This window comes from Eumetopias jubatus, unplaced genomic scaffold, assembly GCF_037043125.1.
Source record: "Eumetopias jubatus isolate StellerSeaLion01/CBP00866 unplaced genomic scaffold, mEumJub1_p1.0 scaffold_10, whole genome shotgun sequence".
NCBI lineage: Eukaryota > Metazoa > Chordata > Mammalia > Carnivora > Otariidae > Eumetopias > Eumetopias jubatus.
The window spans coordinates 86,221,087-86,242,399 of NW_028274816.1; the positions used below are offsets into that span (position 1 = coordinate 86,221,087).

General features: G+C 52.2%; 2 protein-coding genes across 3 annotated transcripts; both read left to right on the forward strand.

Moving 5' to 3' along the window:
• Positions 1 to 711: 711 nt before the first annotated feature.
• Positions 712 to 6,317, forward strand: MRPL38 (mitochondrial ribosomal protein L38). Its single transcript, XM_028112760.1, has 9 exons — positions 712 to 854; positions 961 to 1,140; positions 3,079 to 3,213; positions 3,293 to 3,501; positions 4,039 to 4,111; positions 4,244 to 4,289; positions 5,258 to 5,416; positions 5,665 to 5,801; positions 6,000 to 6,317. The coding sequence occupies exons 1-9, from the start codon at positions 788 to 790 to the stop codon at positions 6,134 to 6,136; spliced, it is 1,143 nt and encodes a 380-aa protein (XP_027968561.1). The 5' UTR covers positions 712 to 787; the 3' UTR covers positions 6,137 to 6,317.
• A 1,875-nt stretch (positions 6,318 to 8,192) lies between these two features.
• TRIM65 (tripartite motif containing 65) lies at positions 8,193 to 13,248 on the forward strand. 2 transcript variants are annotated; one of them, XM_028112859.2, is made up of 6 exons: positions 8,193 to 8,637; positions 9,939 to 10,034; positions 10,252 to 10,506; positions 10,593 to 10,767; positions 10,867 to 10,932; positions 11,447 to 13,248. In XM_028112859.2, exons 1-6 carry the CDS (start codon positions 8,218 to 8,220, stop codon positions 12,019 to 12,021), a joined length of 1,587 nt encoding a protein of 528 aa, XP_027968660.1. In that variant the 5' UTR covers positions 8,193 to 8,217; the 3' UTR covers positions 12,022 to 13,248. The 2 variants fall into 2 exon arrangements, with proteins under 2 accessions (XP_027968660.1, XP_027968662.1); XM_028112861.2 differs by having other exon boundaries at positions 10,273 to 10,506.
• The last annotated feature ends 8,065 nt before the right edge of the window (positions 13,249 to 21,313 follow it).

Below are 21,313 nucleotides of genomic sequence, written 5' to 3' on the forward strand. Positions count from 1 at the left end.
ATCACTGCTCCTGGCATTAAGGTGTGGCAGGGAGCTTAGTTCTCCCCTTCCATCAACTTCTACCCCAGGCCACAGACAGCAGAGGGCTACCCAGCTGTGTATCTGCTGGTGCTTTTCCCTTCAAAAGTATCCACAACGTCTCAGCGTCATAACCCAGATGCTTAATTCAGTTTGCTGTAGAGAGAGGTATTGGAGTTAAGTGACAGTGAGAAAAGACACGGGGGGGGGGGGCGCATTACTTCCACTTCCAGAGTCATCCGTGTTTATTATTTGTTTCCAGTTGATACATGGAATCCGTGCTTGCCTTTCAAACAGTTAAACTCCAAGTGAGCCCGTTCTTGGAGCGTTCTAGAACCGTGAAAGGACAAGTGTTTCCCGAAAGTAAGGGCTATCGTTGAAATCCAAGCCACGGGGGGTCAAGGGCCCGCAAGCCGCTCGCCTCTGTACCCTGAGGCCCTCGGAATCCTCCGCAGAGGGGCAGGCTGTGGTGTATGCCGCCTCCTGGTGGCCGGCCGCGGCCAGGGGCCCGGACCGCCCGCAGCTCCGCCCCGCCGGCCACCGGGCACTTCCGCAGCTCGCCGGCACCGCCCGACGAGAGGTAGCAGCTCCTGTCTCCCCGGAAGGAGGAAGCGGGAGCCCGGGTGGGGGCGTGGCTCGTAGGACGCGAGCCCGGGGGCGGGGCCGGGCGGGGCGGGGCGGGGCCTCCGCGGGATGCTCAGGCGCTGCTCCGGGCACCTTTGCGGGGTCCTTGGCGGTGGCGGCGCAGGGGCCGCCGTCCTGGGGAAAGATGGCGGCGCCCTGGTGGCGAGCCGCGTTTTATGGAAGTCGGAGGTGGAGGGGCTTCAGCACCTCGGGTGAGGGGTCTGAGGTGGGGGGCTCTTGGAGGTCCCTATATAGTCCGAGCCCCGGGGCTCGAGCCAGCGTCCGTCCCTGGCCTCACCTCCCGCTGTCTACCCGCAGCCGCCCTGAACCGCCGGACCGCCCCTCTGGGGCCGATGCCCAACGAGGACATCGATGTGAGCAACCTGGAGCAGCTGCAGAAATACCGCAGCTTCGACCGCTACCGACGCCGGGCGGAACAGGAGGCGCGGAACCCGCATTGGTGGCGGACCTATCGGGAGTACTGCGGGGAGGAGTCAGGTGGAGCGCGACCGGCCTCGCGACTGGGGGGCGGGGGGGCCGCCGGCGTCCTCCCCGAGCACTAGCGGAGGGGGCCTGCCAGCGCCCACGTGCGCACTGTGGACCGTTTAGTCCCACCAGGATTTTTCACACCTTTTGGTTCTTTTATTTGGAAGATTCTCTTCCCCGGCTGTTAAGAGTTCCACCTTGTACTTCTAAAATCCTTTCCAGGTCTCTCCTCCGCACCCCACCCCCATTCCGTGTTAGAACGTCCCTCTGTGCTCCTAAAATACTGTGTGTAGCCCTGGCCACACCCTATCCTGACTTTCTTTTCACTGGTCCTCTTCCCGTATTGGGATCCCTAAGGACGGGGATCTTGCCTGTCTTGACCACTGTTTGATCCTTGCATCCGCCTGGTGCTTGGCACAAAGGTGTGCAGTTCTTTCCTGAATGAAATTGAAAGCTCTGGGCAAAGTGACTCGGGGACCCTGCCCTTGAGCAACGTACTTCCTGAGTACATCTTTATGTGGAAAGCATTTAGGGAGGCAGTTTTATGATGGTTGAGGACACAGGGATAGAATCCACATAGTCTGATTTAAACTCCACTTCTTAGGAGTTGATGCTGACAGGCCAGGTCCAGGGACCTAGAGAAGGATCCCTGATGCACGCAGGGTAAGAATCAAACTCCAGCCAGCAGAAGGTAAAAGCAGAGTTTCTGGAAGGTATAGAAAGAGTGCAGGTACGGACAGTGTGTTTGGGAGATTCAGAAAGGAAAGGAGGGAGTCTCCTCTGCTTGGGGCCTGGGGGTTTTTACTGAGGATTGTGGTCTGGTGCACATGTCCTCTCAGGCATCCAGGACCAGTTAGAACAAAGATGAGGGCCCAAGTCTTATTCCTTGGAGCCAGGGGGTCTTGGCGTTGAGATGCCTAGAGCTGGTCGTCTGGAATACACACACGGTGGCTTCCTGCAGTCATTCTCACCTGGTCCTTCCTTAGATGTTATCTATTCGAAAGAAATCATTAATTCCTTGTTCTTTACAAAAGGCACCCGTAAAGTGGGGGTGTGGGTCCTAGCAAAAATAGAAGTAGAAAGGGGTGTGTGGCTGGCTCAGTTGGTAGAACATGCACCTCTTGATCTCAGGGTTGTGAGTTCAGGCCCCATGTTGGGCACAGAGTTTACTTAAAAAAGAAAAAGCAGGAAAAGGAGCAAAAAGCATATTTTTATGGAGTCCTTCAGTTTCCCTATCTCAGAGTGACTTGCCTGAGCTTCAGTTTCCTCAGTGTAAAATAAAATAATTGTCTGTCACAAAATTGTTGTATTAAAGGTTTTTTTAGACAAATCCATCTTTGACGAGGGTTCAGTGCGTCTTATTGTTACTGTCTGATGTAAATGGAAAAAGTATTGGATCGAAGGTCTTCTTGGGCCTTGTTACTCAGAGTGTGTTCTGAGACTCGCAGCACAGGCATTACCTAGGAGCTTGTTAGGAATGCAGAATCTCAGGCCCCACGCTAACCTGTTGATTCAGAATCTGAATTTTAACAAATTTCCCAGGTGACTTGTATGGTGAGTCCATTAAAGTATGAGAAATGCTTCTTTAAGTCTTTATAGCTTCAACTAATTCTACCAAGGACTCAGGTGAATGTCCATGGCCAGGTGTGAATAGGCTTGAAGGTCATTCCAACCATAATTGAGATGATTATCTATCCACCTGTATTACCCATGACCTAGACAGTGTGACCTGGTTTAGGGATCAGAAAATGCAATCCCAAGTCGAATCCAATTTGCTTAGCAGTTGGACCCTGTTCGGGTCTGGGAAGCAGACTGCACCGTATGATTTAGTTTTGTGAATTAAAGGGTAAGCTTTACCAGCAGAACTTGGGCAAGTGAGAGGACTAGGTAGGGACTGGCAGCTTCACTGAAACTCGTTCCCACTTTCTCCAACATATCTTCCCTCCCCAGATCCCAAAGACAAAATTGACATTGGGCTGCCCCCACCAAAGGTCTGCCGGACCCAACAGCTGCTGGAGCGGAAACAGGTCCTCCGGGAGCTGCGCGCCAACTCAGAGGAGGAGCGAGCTGCCCGCCTCCGCACAGGTAAGCCCTCCCAGGGGAGGGGGCCCCCACTGTGTCCCTGCCCCCACCCTGCATCCTAACCGGCATCTTTCCTTCCCAGCACGCATCCCGCTGGAGGCTGTGCGGGCTGAGTGGGAGAAGACCTGTGGCCCCTACCACAAGCAGCGTCTGGCTGAATACTGTGGCCTCTATCGAGACCTGTTCCCTGGCGCCACCTTTGTGCCCCGAGTCCCGCTGCACGTGGCCTATGCTGTGGGTGAAGATGACTTGGTGCCCGTGTACCTCGGCAATGAGGTCACTCCAACGGAGGTAACTGCTCACTCGTGCCCTTCTCCCACTGCGTGTACAGACACGTCCCACCACGGGACCACAGACAGCTCCTTTTTGAAAGCACTTACAGAGGCGGTTTTTGTGGTGGTTAAGGGCATAAGCTTGGTACCTATATAGGCTGGTTTGGGGTTTTGTTCTTCTCCGTCTCCCCCTTTTGGTTTCCTGGTAAACAACACCATGGTGATTACAAAGGAAGGAATATAAGATGAAAGGAAAAGCTCCATCTTGGCATACTCTTGCCACTGGCCCGCTGTCCTCAGAGCCTTCCTAGCCCCTGTCCATTGATAGAAGGGCCACCTTGTGGTTCAGATAGCTGGCTAGGCAACTCTGCAGGGTTCCTTCTATAAGCTCCTCTTTGCTGACCTGCACCTCAAAGGACCCTCAAGGGCGTTTGGATCAGAGTGGGCTCTCCCTTCTCCAAAGCTCCCTCCGATTCCTCCCCTCCAGAAGGTCTGTTTACAGCAGCTTGTCTGTCCCCGATGGGGGGTGACACCTTCCCTGTTGTCTCCCCACCAGGCTGCCCAGGCCCCGGAGGTGACCTATGAGGCAGACAAGGGCTCCATGTGGACACTGCTGCTCACCAACTTGGGTCGGTATCTGGGGCTCACCAGGCCTCTTGCCTCCCTCACCTCCCAGGAGCCAGGGTTCTGGGGAGTTAGGGGCGGAGCCTGGGGGGAAGGGCAGCAGGGCCCGGCAGTTAGTGGGGTCTGTTTGTGTGCAGATGGACACCTGCTGGAGCCAGATGCTGAATATGTCCACTGGCTGGTGTGAGTACCTGGGCTGGGGGAAGGGGTCAGAGGCATGTGAGGAGGCCCTGGTATCCTGGAAAGAGCTGTACCTGGATTTTGGTCCTGGCTCCACTGTGGCTTAACTGTGGAACTTTGGATTAGCCTCCCACCCAGGTGGCAGCCCCTCACCGCTGCTTCCTGATGCTGTCAAGAACCCTGTGATCCACCGGCTGAAGACAGGTCTAGAAGAAAAAGCAGGCAGTAGGCCTTGGCTGTTCCCACAGGCCTCTTGTCCTCCTGAACTCATCTCATCTGTAAAACTAGGGTGGCACCACCTCATGCCTTAGCCACGCTGAGGGGCTCTGTGACAATCAGATGGGAAAAGGACGGTGAGAGGCCTATGGCAGCTGGGACTGCCCAGGCTGGGCTACTTTTTGCTCAGTGGCCTTTGGCCCTGGCGCCAGGGTGGCAGAGGTCGGGCGGTTGATCCCAGCTTTGAGACTTCTAGGTAATTGGGGCCAGTGACCGGGAGGCTGGTTTCTATCATTTTTAGTCACATGCAGTTACCTCAACTGCAGTTACCAATCTGTGCAACAGGATTCTCTGGGGAGTTCTGTGTGGGGCAGGTACAGTGGCCATCCTGGTGTCGGGATGGGCAAATGCTCCTTGACAAACTCCAGAGCGTTCAGGAAACAGAGATGCAGCCCAGAGGTGGTGTGGTTCTCTAGCCAGCCCCACCGGCTACCCGGGGCCTAGTAAATGGGCTGCCGGACCCCACTCTCTCCCTGACCATCTCTAGCCTCTGAGCCCCTCCTGTTCCCTTCACAAGTTTGCAGTCTGTCCAAGGGTTCACAGAGCATTGCCTCCTACTTGACTGTTGGATGAAGATCATTTTAGGGTGTGTCCTCCCAGGGAGTGACGTCAGTCTCTAGGGAATATGCAGATTGGAATGCTCCTGCTGCCACCTTCCTTGAGTGATAACTCACGGATACTTCTCCTCCCGCCAGAACAAACATTCCAGGCAACAGCGTGGCTGAAGGACAGGAGACTTGTCCCTACCTGCCCCCCTTCCCTGCCCGAGGCTCCGGCTTCCACCGCTTTGCCTTCCTGCTCTTCAAGCAGGATAAGCCAATTGACTTCTCTGGGGACACCCGGCCCTCACCCTGGTAATCTGCAGCCCACCCCCCCACCCCCCCATCCACATTCCCTCTCCCCTCTCAGGCCACCTTCCCCGGAATGGTCTGCCGTGCTTGGTTCTTCTGTCTCTTAACTTAGGCTTGAGATGGGCAGAAGGGTAGTTGTGCTAGGCAGATCCTAAGGGGCTTCTCAGGATTGCCTGTGGGGCTGGCTGGAGGAGGGGTGTGGGGCTCTGATGCCCATTACCTGCTCTTAAATGCTCCCCGTCTTCTTATAGCTACCAGCTTGCCCAGCGGACCTTCCACACTTTTGATTTCTACAAGAAGCACCAGGAAGCCATGACACCAGCTGGCCTGGCCTTTTTCCAGTGCCGCTGGGATGATTCGGTCACCCGCATCTTCCACCAGCTTCTGGGTAAGGCCAGAGTGGGCTGGGGGCAGGGCAGGGGCGGCTGGCCTGAGCTCACAGACCTCTCCTGACCTGCCAGGGAGAAGTGCCACTGGGAGGCATGCCACTCCTTGGGTGGGCTGGGTGGGCAGTCGCAGGCTAACAGACGAGGGAAAGGGGCTCGGTCCAGCATCAGTCCACACCCATACCCCCCTCTTCCTGCAGACATGCGGGAGCCCGTGTTTGAGTTTGTGAGGCCACCCTCTTACCACCCCAAGCAGAAGCGCTTCCCCCACCGGCAGCCCCTGCGCTACCTGGACCGGTACAGAGACAGTCATGAACCCACCTATGGCATCTACTAAGTGGCCAGAGTGCCACCCACCTCAGAAAGTGGACTGGGCTGGGCTGTGGGCTTCTAGGCCCTGCTTGAGGCAGCGCAGCCCCTCTGTGGCCCTCCCAACCCAGGGTTTGGGAATGAAGACAGCTCTCCCCAAGGGTGGTGGCCCGGGTGGAACATGTGAATAAAGATGATTTTCGCTATAACTGGTCTGGGTCTGTGTTCTGGGAATGCTCCAACCCCACGATGGATCTGTAATCCTTCATGGATGGAAAGAGAACTGCCTCCCGCCTCAGGAGGTGACCCCCTCAACTCTGCCTCTGAAGGGTGTCGGGCCCTGAGATCAAGTGGCTGGAGGCAGGTCCAGAAGAAAGGCAGTGGGGCTTGGCTGCTCCCATAGATCTCTTGAAAGAGCTTTGCCAGCCTGGAGCATTGGCCCCTTGCTGGATATTCACAGCATGGTTGGTGGCAGGCTCCTGGCAACAGGCTGAGATGCTCTCAATGAGAAGCAAGTCTGAGACCTCTGGCCACACCCTGCTTGGGGCCCAGAAAGCCCCTGTACCTTGCTGGATGGTTAGAGTATTCTTTCTCCTCTCTCTAAGTAGATAGTCAAGAGGAGACCTTCCTTTCCCAGGAAGAGGAGCTTCCTGTATTACAACGCAGAAAATGCTGCATTGCAGTGAGGGTACCCCGCCTCAAAATTAGGCCAGGTTGGTTAGAAAAATAAGGAGAATTAACCCTCCATCAACTCACTCAGGCCCAGCACACTGCCCCACAGCAGGTGGGTTAGAGTCAGGATCCCTCTCCTCTGCTAATCTATAAAAAGTGAGGTTCCAGGGGCGCCTGGGTGGCTCAGCTGGTTAAGCATCTGCGTTCCGCTCAGGTCATGATCCCGGGGTCCTGGTATCAAGCCCTGCGTTGGGCTCCCTCTCCCTCTGACACTCCCCTGCCCCTTGTGTGCTCTCTCTCTCTCTCTCTCTCAAATAAATAAAATCTTAAAAAAAAAAAAAAAAAAAAAAGGTTCCAGAAGAGCTCCCAACTGCAAACAAGGAACTCCCCAGCAGGGGGCCCACACGGAGAGTGGATTCCAAGAGCAGTTGAACATTTGGGTTTCCACTAAAGGGGGGTATGAAAAAAACACTTGAGGGGCGCCTGGGTGGCTCAGTTGGTTAAGCGACTGCCTTTGGCTCAGGTCATGATCCTGGAGTCCAGGGATCGAGTCCCGCGTCGGGCTCCCTGCTCAGCAGGGAGTCTGCTTCTCCCTCTGACCCTCTTCCCTCACGTGCTCTCTATCTCATTCTCTCTCTCTCAAATAAAATCTTTAAAAAAAGAAAAAGAAAAAAACACTTGATTGGTCTCTGTGTTGGTGACCAGAAATTTCCACCTCACTGTTTACTTTAAAAGCACCAAAATTTGGCGTAGCTTAGAGAAAGGAGACACCCCAATCTGGCAAATGCCTGAAACAGCTCAAGGAAAAGGGCAGCGGAGCACCTCCTGGCAGGAAAGCCCATAAGGAGCACGAGCTGTGTGCCCAGTGCTCTTACTGACCGGCGCAACCTCGTGCAGTCTCATTGAATCGCCAAAACTGCTGGGAAGTAGCTTGCTGTTGTCCAGGTTTCCAGCTGAGGGGTCCGTGGGGGCCCTCAGCCAGGAAGAGGCCCCGAGGCCCAACGGGGTTCCCAAAGGTTCTGGTCCCTGGAGGTGGGGGCCGCTCCCCTACACAGGAGCCGCTTAACGAGGGTTTGGGGAAAGGGGATGGAGCTCCCGGAGTGGGACCACCGAGAGCTGGACCCCAACTCCCATCCTGGGGCGGCATGAGGCAGCAAGGGTGGCTCGGAGCCCGGACAGAGGGGAGAAGGTGGGGACGGCGAGGGCCCAGGTACCCGAGGTGGGGGAGGCAACAGCCGCCCTGCTCCAGCTCCACCCGCCCTCAATCCTCCCCGCCCCCATCACGCCTCGCGACTCCGGCCCGCTTCCGGAGGCCCCGCCTCGCCGGCCTCCGCGCCCCGCCTCCGCCCCGCCCCGCGCCGCGCCCGCTCCTCACTGCCCGCCCTCCCCGGAGGCCCCGCCCGCCCGCTTTCGGGAGGCGCCGCCGCCGCCGCCACCATGGCCACGCCACCGCTGGAGGACGAGCTGACCTGCTCCATTTGCCTGGGGCTTTACCTGGAGCCGGTGACGCTGCTCTGCGGCCACAACTTCTGCGGGGCCTGCATCCGGGACTGGGGGGACCGCTGCGACAAGGCGTGCCCCGAGTGCCGGAAGCCCTTCCCCGACGGCGCCGAGCTGCGCCGCAATGTGGCGCTCAGCGCAGTGCTCAAGGCGATGCGCGCCGGGCCCGCCCCGGCCCCCGGCCCCGACCCTGCCCGGGCCTCTGGCTCCGCCCCGGGCGCGCGCTGCCCCCGGCATGGGCGGCCACTCGACCTCTTCTGTCGCACCGAGGGTCGCTGCATATGCAGCGCGTGCACCGTGAACGAGTGTCGCCTCCACGAGCGGGCGCTGCTGGACGCCGAGCGTCGGGAGCGCGAGGTGACACCGGGGTTCCCTGCCCTGTCTCTCTCGGCGCCCGGACTGGGGCGGGCAGCTTAAGCAGGAGGAGGCTTTGGGATGTTTGTGTGTATTCCCCGAATAAAAGGAGAAAACAGGTGCTTGGAATAGAGATTTCGGAGCTGGTGACAGGCTCAGGGTGAGACCCCAGGACTGAGTGGCTGAAACGGAGTGAAGGAAAGGGCTCTGAGGTGAGGATGTCAAGGAGCCGAGAGCCAGTCGCGGAGAATGAGGATGAGATGTTACTGCTGAGGCTCTGAGCGTCAAAGTAGGTAACCCCGGCCAGCAGGTGACAGCAGCAAGGAGGGAGAGAGTGGCAGGTGGTGCAGGCAGATGGCACGTGCACGCCAAGGGAGCCAGTGTTTTGCTAGAGCAAGGTGAAGTGATGTGGGGTGTGAGAGGACAGATGCACATCCCTGGGGGGACAGTCAGGTAGAACCAGGAGAGAGTGACCCCTCCCCACTTCCTGCCTGTGGCACATTGTACAACGCTGGAGGCCATGGGGCCTGGACAAAGACAATGGGCTTAGGAAGATCTATCTGATGGCTTTGGCCAGAGTATCAATTTCTCTGTCCTGTTTTCTCATCTGCGAAGTGGGGATTATGATGGCCCTTGCCTCATAAAATGTGGCCTGGAGAAGTAGAAGCAAAACAGGCTCTTGACCAGAGGCTGGGAATGATGCTTTGTCCTGCTCCCATAAAAACACAACATTCTGACCCTCAAGGGTACCAGAAGAGTCACAAATAGGGGTGCCCTCTTCTCCTCCATGCCCAGGGCTGGGGCTGAGGACTGGCCGGGCATTTGGAAGAATCCACTCTGTACATGTACCACACTACCCACTGGTCAAATAGCTTTGGTGATCTGACTTGTCACCCCTTCCCTGCGAGGCTGCCGAAGCCAGAAGTGTCACTCCCACCATTTATTGACCGGAGGTAGTGCGGGGTGGGTTTACAGCCCAGAGACAGTGCGGGCTCTGCCCCAGGTTGCTCAGCCTGCAAGAGGAACTGGAAGTCAGGTTTAAAGCCCAAGGTCTCTGCTCTGCCTGTGTATCTCCCTGCTCCAGTTGGAAACGGGCTTTGTCTGGGTTTCCCTGGGACTCTGACCCAGTTTACCTGGGGCTCAGACCAAGGCCGGTGTTCTGTGTGCCGGTCAACTGGTCAGCCTTGCCTGGGGTGGCACGGGGAGGGGATGCCCCACATCTGCAGCTATTTGTTGATCGAGGGGAGGACTTCACAGCCATCCCTGGTCCCCCCTTGTCGCTTGTTCCCTGGTGGGCACCACAGGCCCAGCTGAGAGCCATGCTGGAGGTCAGCCAGCAGCAGGCCACCCAGGCCGAGAGGCAGCTGAAGGAACTGCAGCAGCAAAGAAAGCAGATCCAGGTACAAGGCCTATCTGTGCATCCTCATGCTGTGTCCTTCAGGCAGCCACCAGTCACTCCCTGGGACACTGGGTAGTAGGTGTGAGCTACCTTGAAGATGCCCCCGGGCCCAGGGAGGGAGGGACTGAGCAGGGTGGGGAGAAATGTTCCAGGGGCCCTGGCTACCCGCATGCCCCACCCCTCAGCCCAGTGGGCAGCCTTGGCAATGGCCACCCTAGGCCACTGCTTTGCCCACGCAGAGCTCGGCCTGCAGCCTGGCCTCCATGATCTCTGGCAAGTTCAGCTGCCTGCTGCAGGCCCTAGAGATGCGACGGGCCTTGGCATTGAAGGACATCAAGGTGGCCGAGACTCAGGCGCTAGCACAAGCCCAGGATGGAGAAGAGCGACTACAGGGCCACCTGGAGGCCCTGGCTAGTTATGACCGCGGGGTCCGGGACCTCCTGGAGCAGCTGGATGACCGGGCCTTCCTCCAGGTACCAGGCCTCGGGGCAGCAGGTTGGGGGGACCAGCGCCCCTGCACCTGGCACACAGGCTCACTGCAACTGTCCCTGGGGCTCAGGAATCACAGCTCCTGGTCCCCCCGGGGCCTCTTGGGCCTCTGACTTCTCCGCAGTGGGACGAAGATCAGCAGCTGGCCGGCCTGAAGGAGTCACTGAGCCGGCTGTGTGACCTCCTCCTGGATGAGGGGGGCCACCCCAGGGCACCAGCTGAGGCTGCTGATTTGGGCCCCGTGGGTAAGGTTGGCCCCACGGCGGGTGGGAAGGGGGAATCAGGACTCTGCCCTCAACGAGCTCCCCTCCCCATCACTGCCCTAACACTTCTTTGCCTCCTAGAGGCCCCAGGCCCCCTGGCACCAGTCCCGAGTCTGGTTTGTCCACTGAGGAGGAAACTCTGGCAGAGTAAGGAGACCGGCAAGTGTGTGTGTGCACATGCACGTGTGCATTGTGCGTTCGTGTGTACACTCTGCGTACGTGTGTGCATGTCTCGGTGGGTGGGCGTGTACCTGTTGGCGGGGGGGCACATGCTGCGACTGCCCTACCCGGGATGTCTGCTCCATGCCCGTCCCCCTGCTGCACACCTGTCGTAGGATGTCAGCCTCTTACACGTGGGGCCAGTGGAGCACGTAAGGAGATTCTGGGCTTGCAAACCTGGGCCAGTTATGAGTCTTCCACTCGTTACCAAGTTAGGTTACCTTGGGGAGCCTCAGTTTCTTCCTCTTTGAAATGAGGTGAATGGAAGTTTCCACGCGCAGGCCGCCTGCTGTGGTGACGTCACCGCTTGCTGGTCGCCTGACAGACGCATGGCTTTGCACTGGTGGAGCTCCAGTTGCCATCTGTCCCTCTGGGGACAGGACGGTGGATGTGCACAGGCGTCTGCCCGCTCACCTTCCATCTGTCCGTCCGTCCCTGACAGATTATCGCAATCTGACCTTCGATCCGGACAGCGCCAATCGCCACCTCTACCTGTCTCGGCAGGACCAGCAGGTAAAGCACCGGCACAAGCCCCGGGACCTCGCCGGGCCAAGCAGCTTCGAGCTCTGGCAGGTGCGGTGTGCCCAGAGCTTCCAGAACGGGCGACACTACTGGGAGGTGCACGCATCCAACCACTCGGTGACCCTGGGCGTCGCCTACCCGGACCTGACGCGGCACAGGCAGGGGCCCCACACAGACAACATCGGTCGTGGGCCAAGCTCCTGGGGGCTCTGTGTTCAGGAGGACAGGGCTCAGGCTTGGCACAATGGGGAGGCCCAGCTCCTCCCAGGAGTGTCAGGGCAGCTCCTGGGCATGGACTTGGACCTGGCCTCTGGCCGCCTCACCTTCTATAGCCTGGAGCCCAAGGCCCAGCCCCTGCATACCTTCCATGCCATCTTCACCCAGCCCCTCTACCCTGTCTTCTGGCTCCTGGAGGGTAGGACCCTGACCCTGTGCCATCGGCCTGAGGCCAAGCTCCCTCCGGAGCTCCAGGAAGAGGCCTCAGAGCCCAGCTGAGGAGGGCACAGGATGGAGCTCTAGGCCAGGAACAGTTGCCACCATGCCTGTGCACCCAAAAGCTGCCCAGCCCCTAGCTTGGGGACCTGAGGCCACAGCTATAAGGGGACCAGCTTTGGGCCAGAAGATCGACTCAGAACTAGGCTGGGCCACTTGGAAAGAGAGGTTGGGAGGGAGCCCCAAAACCAGAGTTCACTCTTCCAGCATCATTGAAGGGCACGGGGACTAGGAAGGGACTAAAACGGGAGGACCCTGCCTGAGCAGAGCCCACTTCTAGGCACTGCCTGTGCATCTGAGGCTGATGCCGCTCCCGTGGGCTCCTGGTCCTGCAGGAGAGCATGCGCAGTCCAGGCCTCGCCACACAGTGTGGCAAATACACACTCCGCCGCCATGGGCCTCCTGTGAAGGTGACGGAGATCAGAGGAGTTGGGGGGGTAGCTTGGGGGTGCCACACAGCACAATTCCTGGAGAAAACCTAGAGAAAAGTGATTTTTTTACCTCTTTCCTCCCTTTTTTTTTTTCCTTAACCTTCTGGTATATCTTAGTTTCTTTTGTACATACTTGTGGTTGCATTTTAAAAACACTTGTGTTTTTTGCATTTTTTTATTTAGCATAACCATTTTTCACGGTATTAATATCTTCCCCTGAATGATTACCATATAAACGGTCTTCCTAATGACTACCAGAATTTATTTCCCTAATACAGGCGTCCTCTGCTTTCCAAAAGTTCAAATTCTGCCACTTCGCTTTCATAAAAGACCTACATGATTTCGGGTTTCTTTTGGTCAGTGCAGACAGGTGCTAATGGGGGTCTTTTGTAAAGCAAAGTGGCAGAACCTCAACTTTCGAAAGCCAGGGGTCCTCTGCTGTGTGCTGTTTCTGCTTATGAAAGATTTCATAAGGCCGCTCTGCTTTTGGATACTGCAGGGGAACCCGTATCTGACATTGGAATTGTTTTATTTGAGGCTGTAAAAATTTCACCCCATGCATATTTTTGAGCAGGAAGCTTTGACCATGTCCATGGCTACGTATGTAGGCTGAAATCCCAGTGGAGTTAACTCAACAGAAAAATAGTAAGGGGCACCTAGGTGGTGCAGTCAGTTGAGCGTCTCTTGGTTTCTGCTCAGGTGGTGATCTCAGGGTCGTGATGCCAGGGTCTGCTTAAGACTCTTTCTCCCTCTACCTGCCCCTCCCCCCTTAAATAAACAAAATCTTAAAAAATAATAATGATAATGAGCACTTGAAGATTTTATTTTTGCACAAATGGCCAAAATGAAGCAACCTCAAGTCAGGCAGACCCTTCCCCTCCTCGCCCCCACCAGCCGGCTTAGCTGGGCACAGCCTCAGCCCCTGTCCCCTCTACCCAGGGTATGGGGGTTAAGTGCAGTGATGTGTATAGGTGCCAGGACAGTGCTGGCTTCCTTTGTTTTTGTTTTCCCTACTCAGAATGTACTTTCCTGACGATCCCTGGACACATTTGTTAGTGTTTCTGAAAGTGGGTGCTGGGACCTGGAGCCGCTGTAATTCTGTTACTTAAAACATTTCACTTCTTGATCTGGGTGGTGGTTACAAGGATGTTGGCTTTACAACTGTTTATGCTGTACATGTATGTTTTATATACACATGAATAATTGTTTTTATGATAATTTTTTCAAAGGATAACACATGCAAAAACACTCCCAAAAAAAACCAAAAAATTCTTGTGTTTGTGAATAATATATCTCCCTCCCACATTGTAACGTGGCCCAGGCCACGGCCAGGGCTGCACACTCTGTCCTGCAGGTGCCTCCCCAGCCTGTGGCTCTCTGTTCAAGGGTGGGGGCAGGCCTCTGATTAGTACAGCCTGGGCAATGAGCTTCTAGGAGGACTCCTAAACTGGGGACTCCCTGAACATGGGGAGAGGGCTCTCGCACCAGACAGGCTGACAGAGCGCAGCTGGGTTGACAGTTGCTGAGAAACCCAGCAGGGGAGGAAGCAGGATTGGGCTGGCCAAGTGACTGGCATTGCTGGCCATCCATGTACAGGTTCAAACCATCACTACCACCAGCCCACCCCCCATCCCAAAGCCCCAGCATGCATGTCTGACAGGCGGTGCCCACACTCTGAAAGGGAGAGAGAAAGGAAGAACAGCCCCCTTCTGCTTCTGTGGTGGGAAGGGTTTGGGGTCTTCATTCTATGATACTACTTTTTATCAGGTTGTTAGTCCTTCCTGTGTTGTTCTGTAGGAGTGTTCCTTACTGTGACCGTTCACTTTTATTTACATATGATGAGATGCTACTGCCCTTTTTGTAGAAAACTACCCAGTTTTGTAGACTGTGCTTTTCAAGTAGGTGTGGGGCAAGCATGTGCAAATTGTTGGAAAGCTGCTTCAAATGAAATGCCAATCCACCCAATTCTGACAGAAGTCTGTCTCCTCTCCGGGAAAAACGCATTGGGAGAGAGGGAGAAAAGAGCATGGACTTTGGGGTGTAACGTTTGTAAGGGGGATACATTTGATTAGCCTGTGGGTGTTTCCAGCGTATCTGCCCCACCCCTTTAGTATCTGGGCTTCTGTGAGGCAGAATCAGGAGGCACACCACAGCAGGGCAGGGGGACAGGAGAGATTTTAAAAGACAGGGGCCTTAGGTGCCAGGGGAGTTGAGGGAGTTGGGTTGGAGGCTGCTGTTCTCCAGGCAGGAAGCGATAGGAAGGAACAGCATGGCGACTGTAGGAGATGTGGCTTCAAGTAACATGGGACTGGAAGCTAGAAGACAGTGGAGCCAGGCTTTCTGAGGGCAAAGGATTTCCATTCCAGGATTTCATACCCAGCCAAACAGTCAGTGTCAAGAGTCTGAACAAAAACCTTTGGGGGCACTTTCACACCCATTCTCAGGAAGCCCCCAGAGGATGTGCTTTTCCAAAGTAAAGAAGTAAAGTCAATGAAGGGGAAGGAAGACCTGGGACCCCAGCAACAGGGAGGTCAACACAGAAAAGAAGTGATAGAGAATTGAAGTCTCCAGAAACTTGAGTGTGAACATCCACAGGATGTTCAAGGCTTATGAGCACGTGCTTTATGGATGAGGAGGTAAATGCTAAAAGAAAGGTTAGATATTGAAAATGGCTGTCATGGAAGCAAGCAGCTGGAGTAGGTGGGGCACAGAACTGCCAGCTTTTGTTATAAGCCTCATTAAATTGTTTACTTTTTGGAGAAAGAACAGCAAGTAAAGCCTAACCCCAGCAGGAGAAGAGAATAAAGATTAGAGCAGAAATCAATGAAATAGAAACCAAAAGAACAGTAGAACAGATCAACAAAACTAGGAGTTGGTTCTTGGGAAGAATTAATAAGATCGATAAAGCCCTGGCCAGACTTACCGAAAAGAAAAGAGAAAGGACCCAAATAAATAAAATCATGAATGAAAGAGGAGCGAACACAACGAACACCAAAGAAATACAATAAGAACGTATTGTAGGGGCGCCTGGGTGGCTCAGTTGGTTAAACCGCTGCCTTCAGCTCAGGCCATGATCCCAGGGTCCTGGGATCGAGCCCCACATCGGGCTCCCTGCTCATGCAGGAAGCCTGCTTCTCCCTCTGCCTGCAGCTCCCCCTGCTTGTGCTCTCCCTCTCTCTCTCTCTCTCTCTCTTTCTCTCTCTCTCTCTCGCTCTCTCTGTGTGTCAAATAAATAAATAAAATCTTTAAAAAAAAAAAAGTAAGCAACTATATGCCGGGGTGCCTGGGTGGCTCAGTCATTAAGTGTCTGCCTTCGGCTCAGGTCATGATTCCAGGGTCCTGGGATCGAGCCCCACATCGGGCTCCCTGCTCCACGGGAAGCCTGCTTCTCCCTCTCCCACTCCCCCTGCTTGTGTTCTCTCTCTCACTGCCTCTGTCAAATAAATAAATAAAATCTTTAAAAAAAAAATAAGGGCGCCTGCGTGCCTCAGTTGGTTAAGCGACTGCCTTCGGCTCAGGTCATGATCCTGGAGTCCCGGGATCGAGTCCCACATCGGGCTCCCTGCTTGGCGGGGAGTCTGCTTCTCCCTCTGACCCTCTTCCCTCTCATGCTCTCTCTCATTCTCTCTCTCTCTCTCAAATAAATAAATAAAATCTTTTAAAAAAATAAATAAAATAAGCAACTATATGCCAGCAAATTAGGCAATCAGGAAGAAATGGATATATTCCTAGAAACTAAACTACCAAAACTGAAACAGGAAGAAATTAAAAACCTGAACAGACCCTTAACCAGCAAGGAAATTGAAGCAGTAATAAAAAATCTCCCAACAAACAAGAGCCAGACGGCTGCCCAGGGGAATTTCACCAAACATTTAAAGAAGAAGTAATACCTATTTTTCTGAAGTTGTTTCAAGAAATGTAAATGGAGGGGCGTCTGGGTGGGGCTCAGATGGTTAAGCGTCTGCCTTCGGCTCAGGTCCTGATCCCAGAGTCCTGGGATCGAGTCCCACATCAGGCTCCCTGCTCCTTGGGAGCCTGCTTCTCCCTCTGCTTCTCTCTCTCTCTCTCTCTCTCTCTGCCTCTCATGAATAATAAATAAATAAAAATCTTAAAAAAAAATGTAAATGGAAGGAAAACTTCCAGACTCTTTCTATGAGGCCAGCATTACCTGGATCCCCAAACCAGACAAAACCAGATCTTGATCCCAAACCCCACCAAAAAGGAGAATTTCAAACCAATATTCTTGATGAACATGGATGCAAAAATTCTCACCAAGATACCAGCCAATAGGATCCAACAGTACATTAAAAAAGATTATTCACCACGACCAAGTGGGATTTGTTCCTGGGCTGCAAGGGTGGTTCAACATCCACAAATCAATCATTGTGATACACTACATCAATAAATGAAAGGACAAGAACCATATGATCCTTTCAATAGATGCAGAAAAAGCATTTGACAAAGTACACGCATCCTTTCTTGATTAAAACTCTTCACAGTGTAGGGATAGAGTGAACATACCTCAATATCATAAAAGCCATATGCAAAAAGCCCACAGCGAATATCATTCTCAATGGGAAAAAACTGAGAGCTTTTCCCCTAAGGTCAGGGTCACCTTGGGCAGGGATGTCCACTCTCACCACTGTTGTTTAACATAGTACTAGAAGTCCTAGCCTAAGCAATCAGGCAACAAAAAGAAATAAAAGGCATCCGAATCAGCAAAGAAGAAGTCAAATGCCCACTCTTCACAGATGACATGATACTCTATGTGAAAAACCCAAAAGACTCCACCCCAAAATTGCTAGAACTCATACAGGAATTCAGCAACGTGGCAGGAGATAAAATCAATGCACAGAAATCAGTTGCATTTCTATACACTAACAATGAGACAGAAAAAAGAAATTAAGGAGTCACTAGGAATAAACCTAATCAAAGAGGCAAAGGAGCTGTACTCTGAAAGCTATAGAATGCTCATGAAAGAAAGTGAGGAAGGCATGAAGAAATGGAAAAACGTTCCATGCTCTATGGATTGGGAGGACAAATATTGTTAAAACGTCTATGCTACCTAGAGCAATCTATATGTTCAATGCATCCGTATCAAAATACCATCAACATTTTTCACAAAGCTGAAATAAATAATCCTAAAGTTTGTATAGAACCAAAAAAGACTCTGAATAGCCACAGGAATGTCGACAAAGAAAATCAAACCTGGTGGCATCACAATTCTGGACTTAAAGCTATATTACAAAGCTGTATTCATCAAGACAGCCTGGTACTGGCACAAAAACAGACATGTAGATCAGTGGAACAGAATAGAAAATCCAGAAATGGACCCTCAATTCTATGGTCAACTAATCTTTGACAAAGCAGGAAAGAATATCCAATGGGAAAAAGACCAGTCTCTTCAACAAATGGTGTTGGGAAAATTGGGCAGCCACATGCAGAAGAATGAAACTGGACCATTTCCTTACACCACACACAAAAATAGACTCAAAATGGATGAAAGACCTAAATGTGAGACAAGAATCTATCAGAATCCTAGAGGAGAACACAGGCAGCACCCTCTTCGACCTCAGCCGCAGCAACTTCTTAGAAACATCGCCGAAGGCAAGGGAAACAATGGCAACAATGAACTATTGGGACTTCATCAGGACAAAAATCTTTTACACAGCAAAGGAAACAGTCCACAAAACCAAAAGACAACCGACAGAATGGGAGAAGATATTTACAAATGTCTTATCAGATAAAGGGCTAGTATCCAAAATCTATAAAGAATTTGTCACACTCAACACCCAAAGAACAAATAATCCAGTCAAGAAATGGGCCCAAGACACGAACACACATTTCTCCAAAGAAGACATTCAAATGGTCAACAGACACATGAAAAAATGCTCAACATCACTCAGTATCAGGGAAATACAAATCAAAACCACAATGAGATACCACCTCACACCAGTCAGAATGGCTAAAATTAACAAGTCAGGAAACAACAGACCCTCCTACACTGTTGGTGGGAATGCAAGTTGGTGCAGCCACTCTAGAAAACAGTATGGAGATTCCTCAAAAAGTTGAAAATAGAGCTACCCTACAACCCAGCAATTGCACTACTGGGTATTTACCCCAAAGATACAACTGTAGGGATCCGAAGGGGTACATGCACCCCAATGTTTATAGCATCAATGTCCACAATACCCAAACTATGGAAAGAGCCCAGATGTCCATCGGTAGATGAATGGATAAAGAAGATGTGAGATACACACACACACACACACACACACACACACACACACACACACACACAATGGAATATTACTCGGCCATCAAGAAAATGAAATCTTGGGCACCTGGGTGGCTCAGTTGGTTGGGCGACTGCCTTCAGCTCAGATCATGATCCTGGAGTCCCGGGATCGAGTCCCGTATCGGGATCCCTGCTCAGCGGGGAGTCTGCTTCTTTCTCCCTCCGACCCTCTTCCCTCTCGTGCTCTCTATCTCTCATTCTCTCTCTCTCGAATAAATAAAATAAAATCTTTAAAAAAAGAAAAAGAAAAAAAAGAAAATGAAATCTTGCCATTTGCAACAACATGGGTGGAACTAGAAGGTATTATGCTAAGCGAAATAATTCAATCAGAGAAAGAATTAATATGATTTCATTCATGTGGAATTTAAGAAACAAAACACAGGAGCATAGGGGAAGGGAGGGAAACATAGAACAAGATGAAATCAGAGAGGGAGACAAACCATAAGAGACTCTTAATCATAGGAAACAAACTGAGGGTTGCTGGTGGGGGGATGGGGTAACTGGGTGATGGGCATTAAGGAGGGCCCGTGATGTAATGAACACTGGGTGTTATATACAACTGATGAATCACTGAACTCTACCTCTGAAACTGGTAATACACTCACTATATGTTAATTAACTGAATTTAAACTTAAAAAATTAAATTACTTTTTAAATTCTATCATTTTGAAATGAATACAAATCAAAAATTGTAAAGTACATCAAAACGGGGTGCCCGGCTGGCTCAGCATGCTCAGGAAGAGCGTGTGACTCTTAATCTTGGGGTCATGAGTTCGATCCCCACGTTGGGTGTAGAGATCACTAAAAAATAAATAAATAAACTTTTAAAAATGTACATCAAAACCATTCAGTGCTACCGTGGGACATGGCTTGGTCCTATTTCAATTTCATAGATGCAAGCGAGGCTAGGAATGGCTTGCTCATTACTCCCATTTGCTGGATGGTTTTTGCTTGGTTTTGCTTCAGTTTGACCATTTTCTTTTCCTTTCAAGCAGTACTGCAGCCCTGTAGACAGGTTCATATATGAGGTTTAAGATTATTTTCAGGTTGCACTTTCTGGGTTTAAATTCTGCCTCCTCCACTGGAGGAGTTGTGTGACCTCTGGCAAGATACGTAACCTGTTGGAATTCCATTTCTCATCCTTCATGACATAGTTCTTGCAAGGGCAGAGTGAGATGCAGGCATGAACATGCTCCTACAGACCTCAAAAGTGCCAGTTACCTTTTCCCCTTAAGAGCCAATTCATTTCAAAAAAGAATTACTCTGTTGGGCAGCCTTAAAGCTACGATAATGGAAATGAAGTATTAAAACACCACCATCTTGACAAATCACATCTCTATGCTTTCCTAGGGAAGCCGATCTTCCTGAGCAGGCTCTGGGCTGGGAAGCAGAAGGCCGGCTGGCGCTTATCCATGAACATGCCCCAACCCAAGTGGCACCCCTCACCCCTGCAGAACCAGGCGGGTCTGTGGTCTCAGCCAGCCCGGGCAGCCTGGCTGCCAGGCCTTGCATCAGGGTGGTGCTGATGCCCGAGCCTCCAAACTGTTCCTGGGTCTTGGCAAACAAGAGATAGTCATGATCAAGTAGTGATCCCAGTGGAAACCAACGTATGGAACTCATTACTCGCCTTCCTGCCAAACTGGGCACACCCAGCCTGGTTCCCTATGCTACTCCTCTGCTGGAAGAGCTTCTCCCCGCCCTAGTTTCTGTGCGCCTGCGTCCTAGCAACCCACGAAAGCCCAGCTCAGATGCTACTTCCTCCACAAGGCCCTTTACGATCTGCCCCCCCTTCCCGTGAGTCCCTCCCGGATTGCACCCCTCATTTAATATTTCATAGATCTTCGTTTTCTTCTCTCCTTCCAGGAAAGATGCAGGGAGGCTCTGCATAGCATCTTCCTAAATTAGACATTCTTAAGCTGGGGGTCTTGGTGAGAAAATCCTCTGTAGTTTCACTCTTCTGTAAAGTGAAATTTTGCATTTCTTTCTATTACAAATGGAGAGAACACACCACAGTGGAGTTAGCAATTCTGTGACTTGTCACCAATAGAAATCACAGATAGTTCCATAGCACATTGTGTGGTGACACGGAACCTGAAATATCACTTATGATCATCACTATTTCAAAAATACATTACTAGGCCTCCATCAGATATTGTTATTTATTGTGTTAAAGAAACACAGATATCACAAATTTATTTTTTTAATTATTTTGTACCTGTATTTCAATGTAATCGGTTTCCATGAAATCCTATGCATTTTGTTTTGTACAATTAAAAGCATTACTTTGGAAAGGGCTGCACCTGGCATCGAGAGGGGCCCTGGTGATGAGAAAGGTTAAGCCCCACTTGTGGATGGAACCCTCCTGACACTTTTATTCCTTCCTCTTTATACTCTCGTCAGCAGGAGGCTTGGAGGGTAAGGAAGAATTGTCTCAATTATTCTATATTTTTTAATGAACTTTTAATTTTAGAATAGTTGTAACCTACAAAAAAGTTGCAAAGATAACTCAGAGTTCCCAGATACCTCACTCCTAATTCCCCCTTTTGTTAACAGCTTACATGATTAT

Coding starts and splice junctions, on each gene's coding strand:
- MRPL38 (XM_028112760.1), top strand. CDS start 788: ATGGCGGCGCCCTGGTGGCGAGCCGCGTTTTATGGAAGTCGGAGGTGG. Junction 4,112..4,243: donor ACTGCTGCTCACCAACTTGG/GTCGGTATCTGG, acceptor GTTTGTGTGCAG/ATGGACACCTGCTGGAGCCA. Junction 5,417..5,664: donor GACACCCGGCCCTCACCCTG/GTAATCTGCAGC, acceptor GTCTTCTTATAG/CTACCAGCTTGCCCAGCGGA.
- TRIM65 (XM_028112859.2), top strand. CDS start 8,218: ATGGCCACGCCACCGCTGGAGGACGAGCTGACCTGCTCCATTTGCCTG. Junction 10,507..10,592: donor ATGACCGGGCCTTCCTCCAG/GTACCAGGCCTC, acceptor CCTGGGGCTCAG/GAATCACAGCTCCTGGTCCC. Junction 10,933..11,446: donor GAGGAGGAAACTCTGGCAGA/GTAAGGAGACCG, acceptor CGTCCCTGACAG/ATTATCGCAATCTGACCTTC.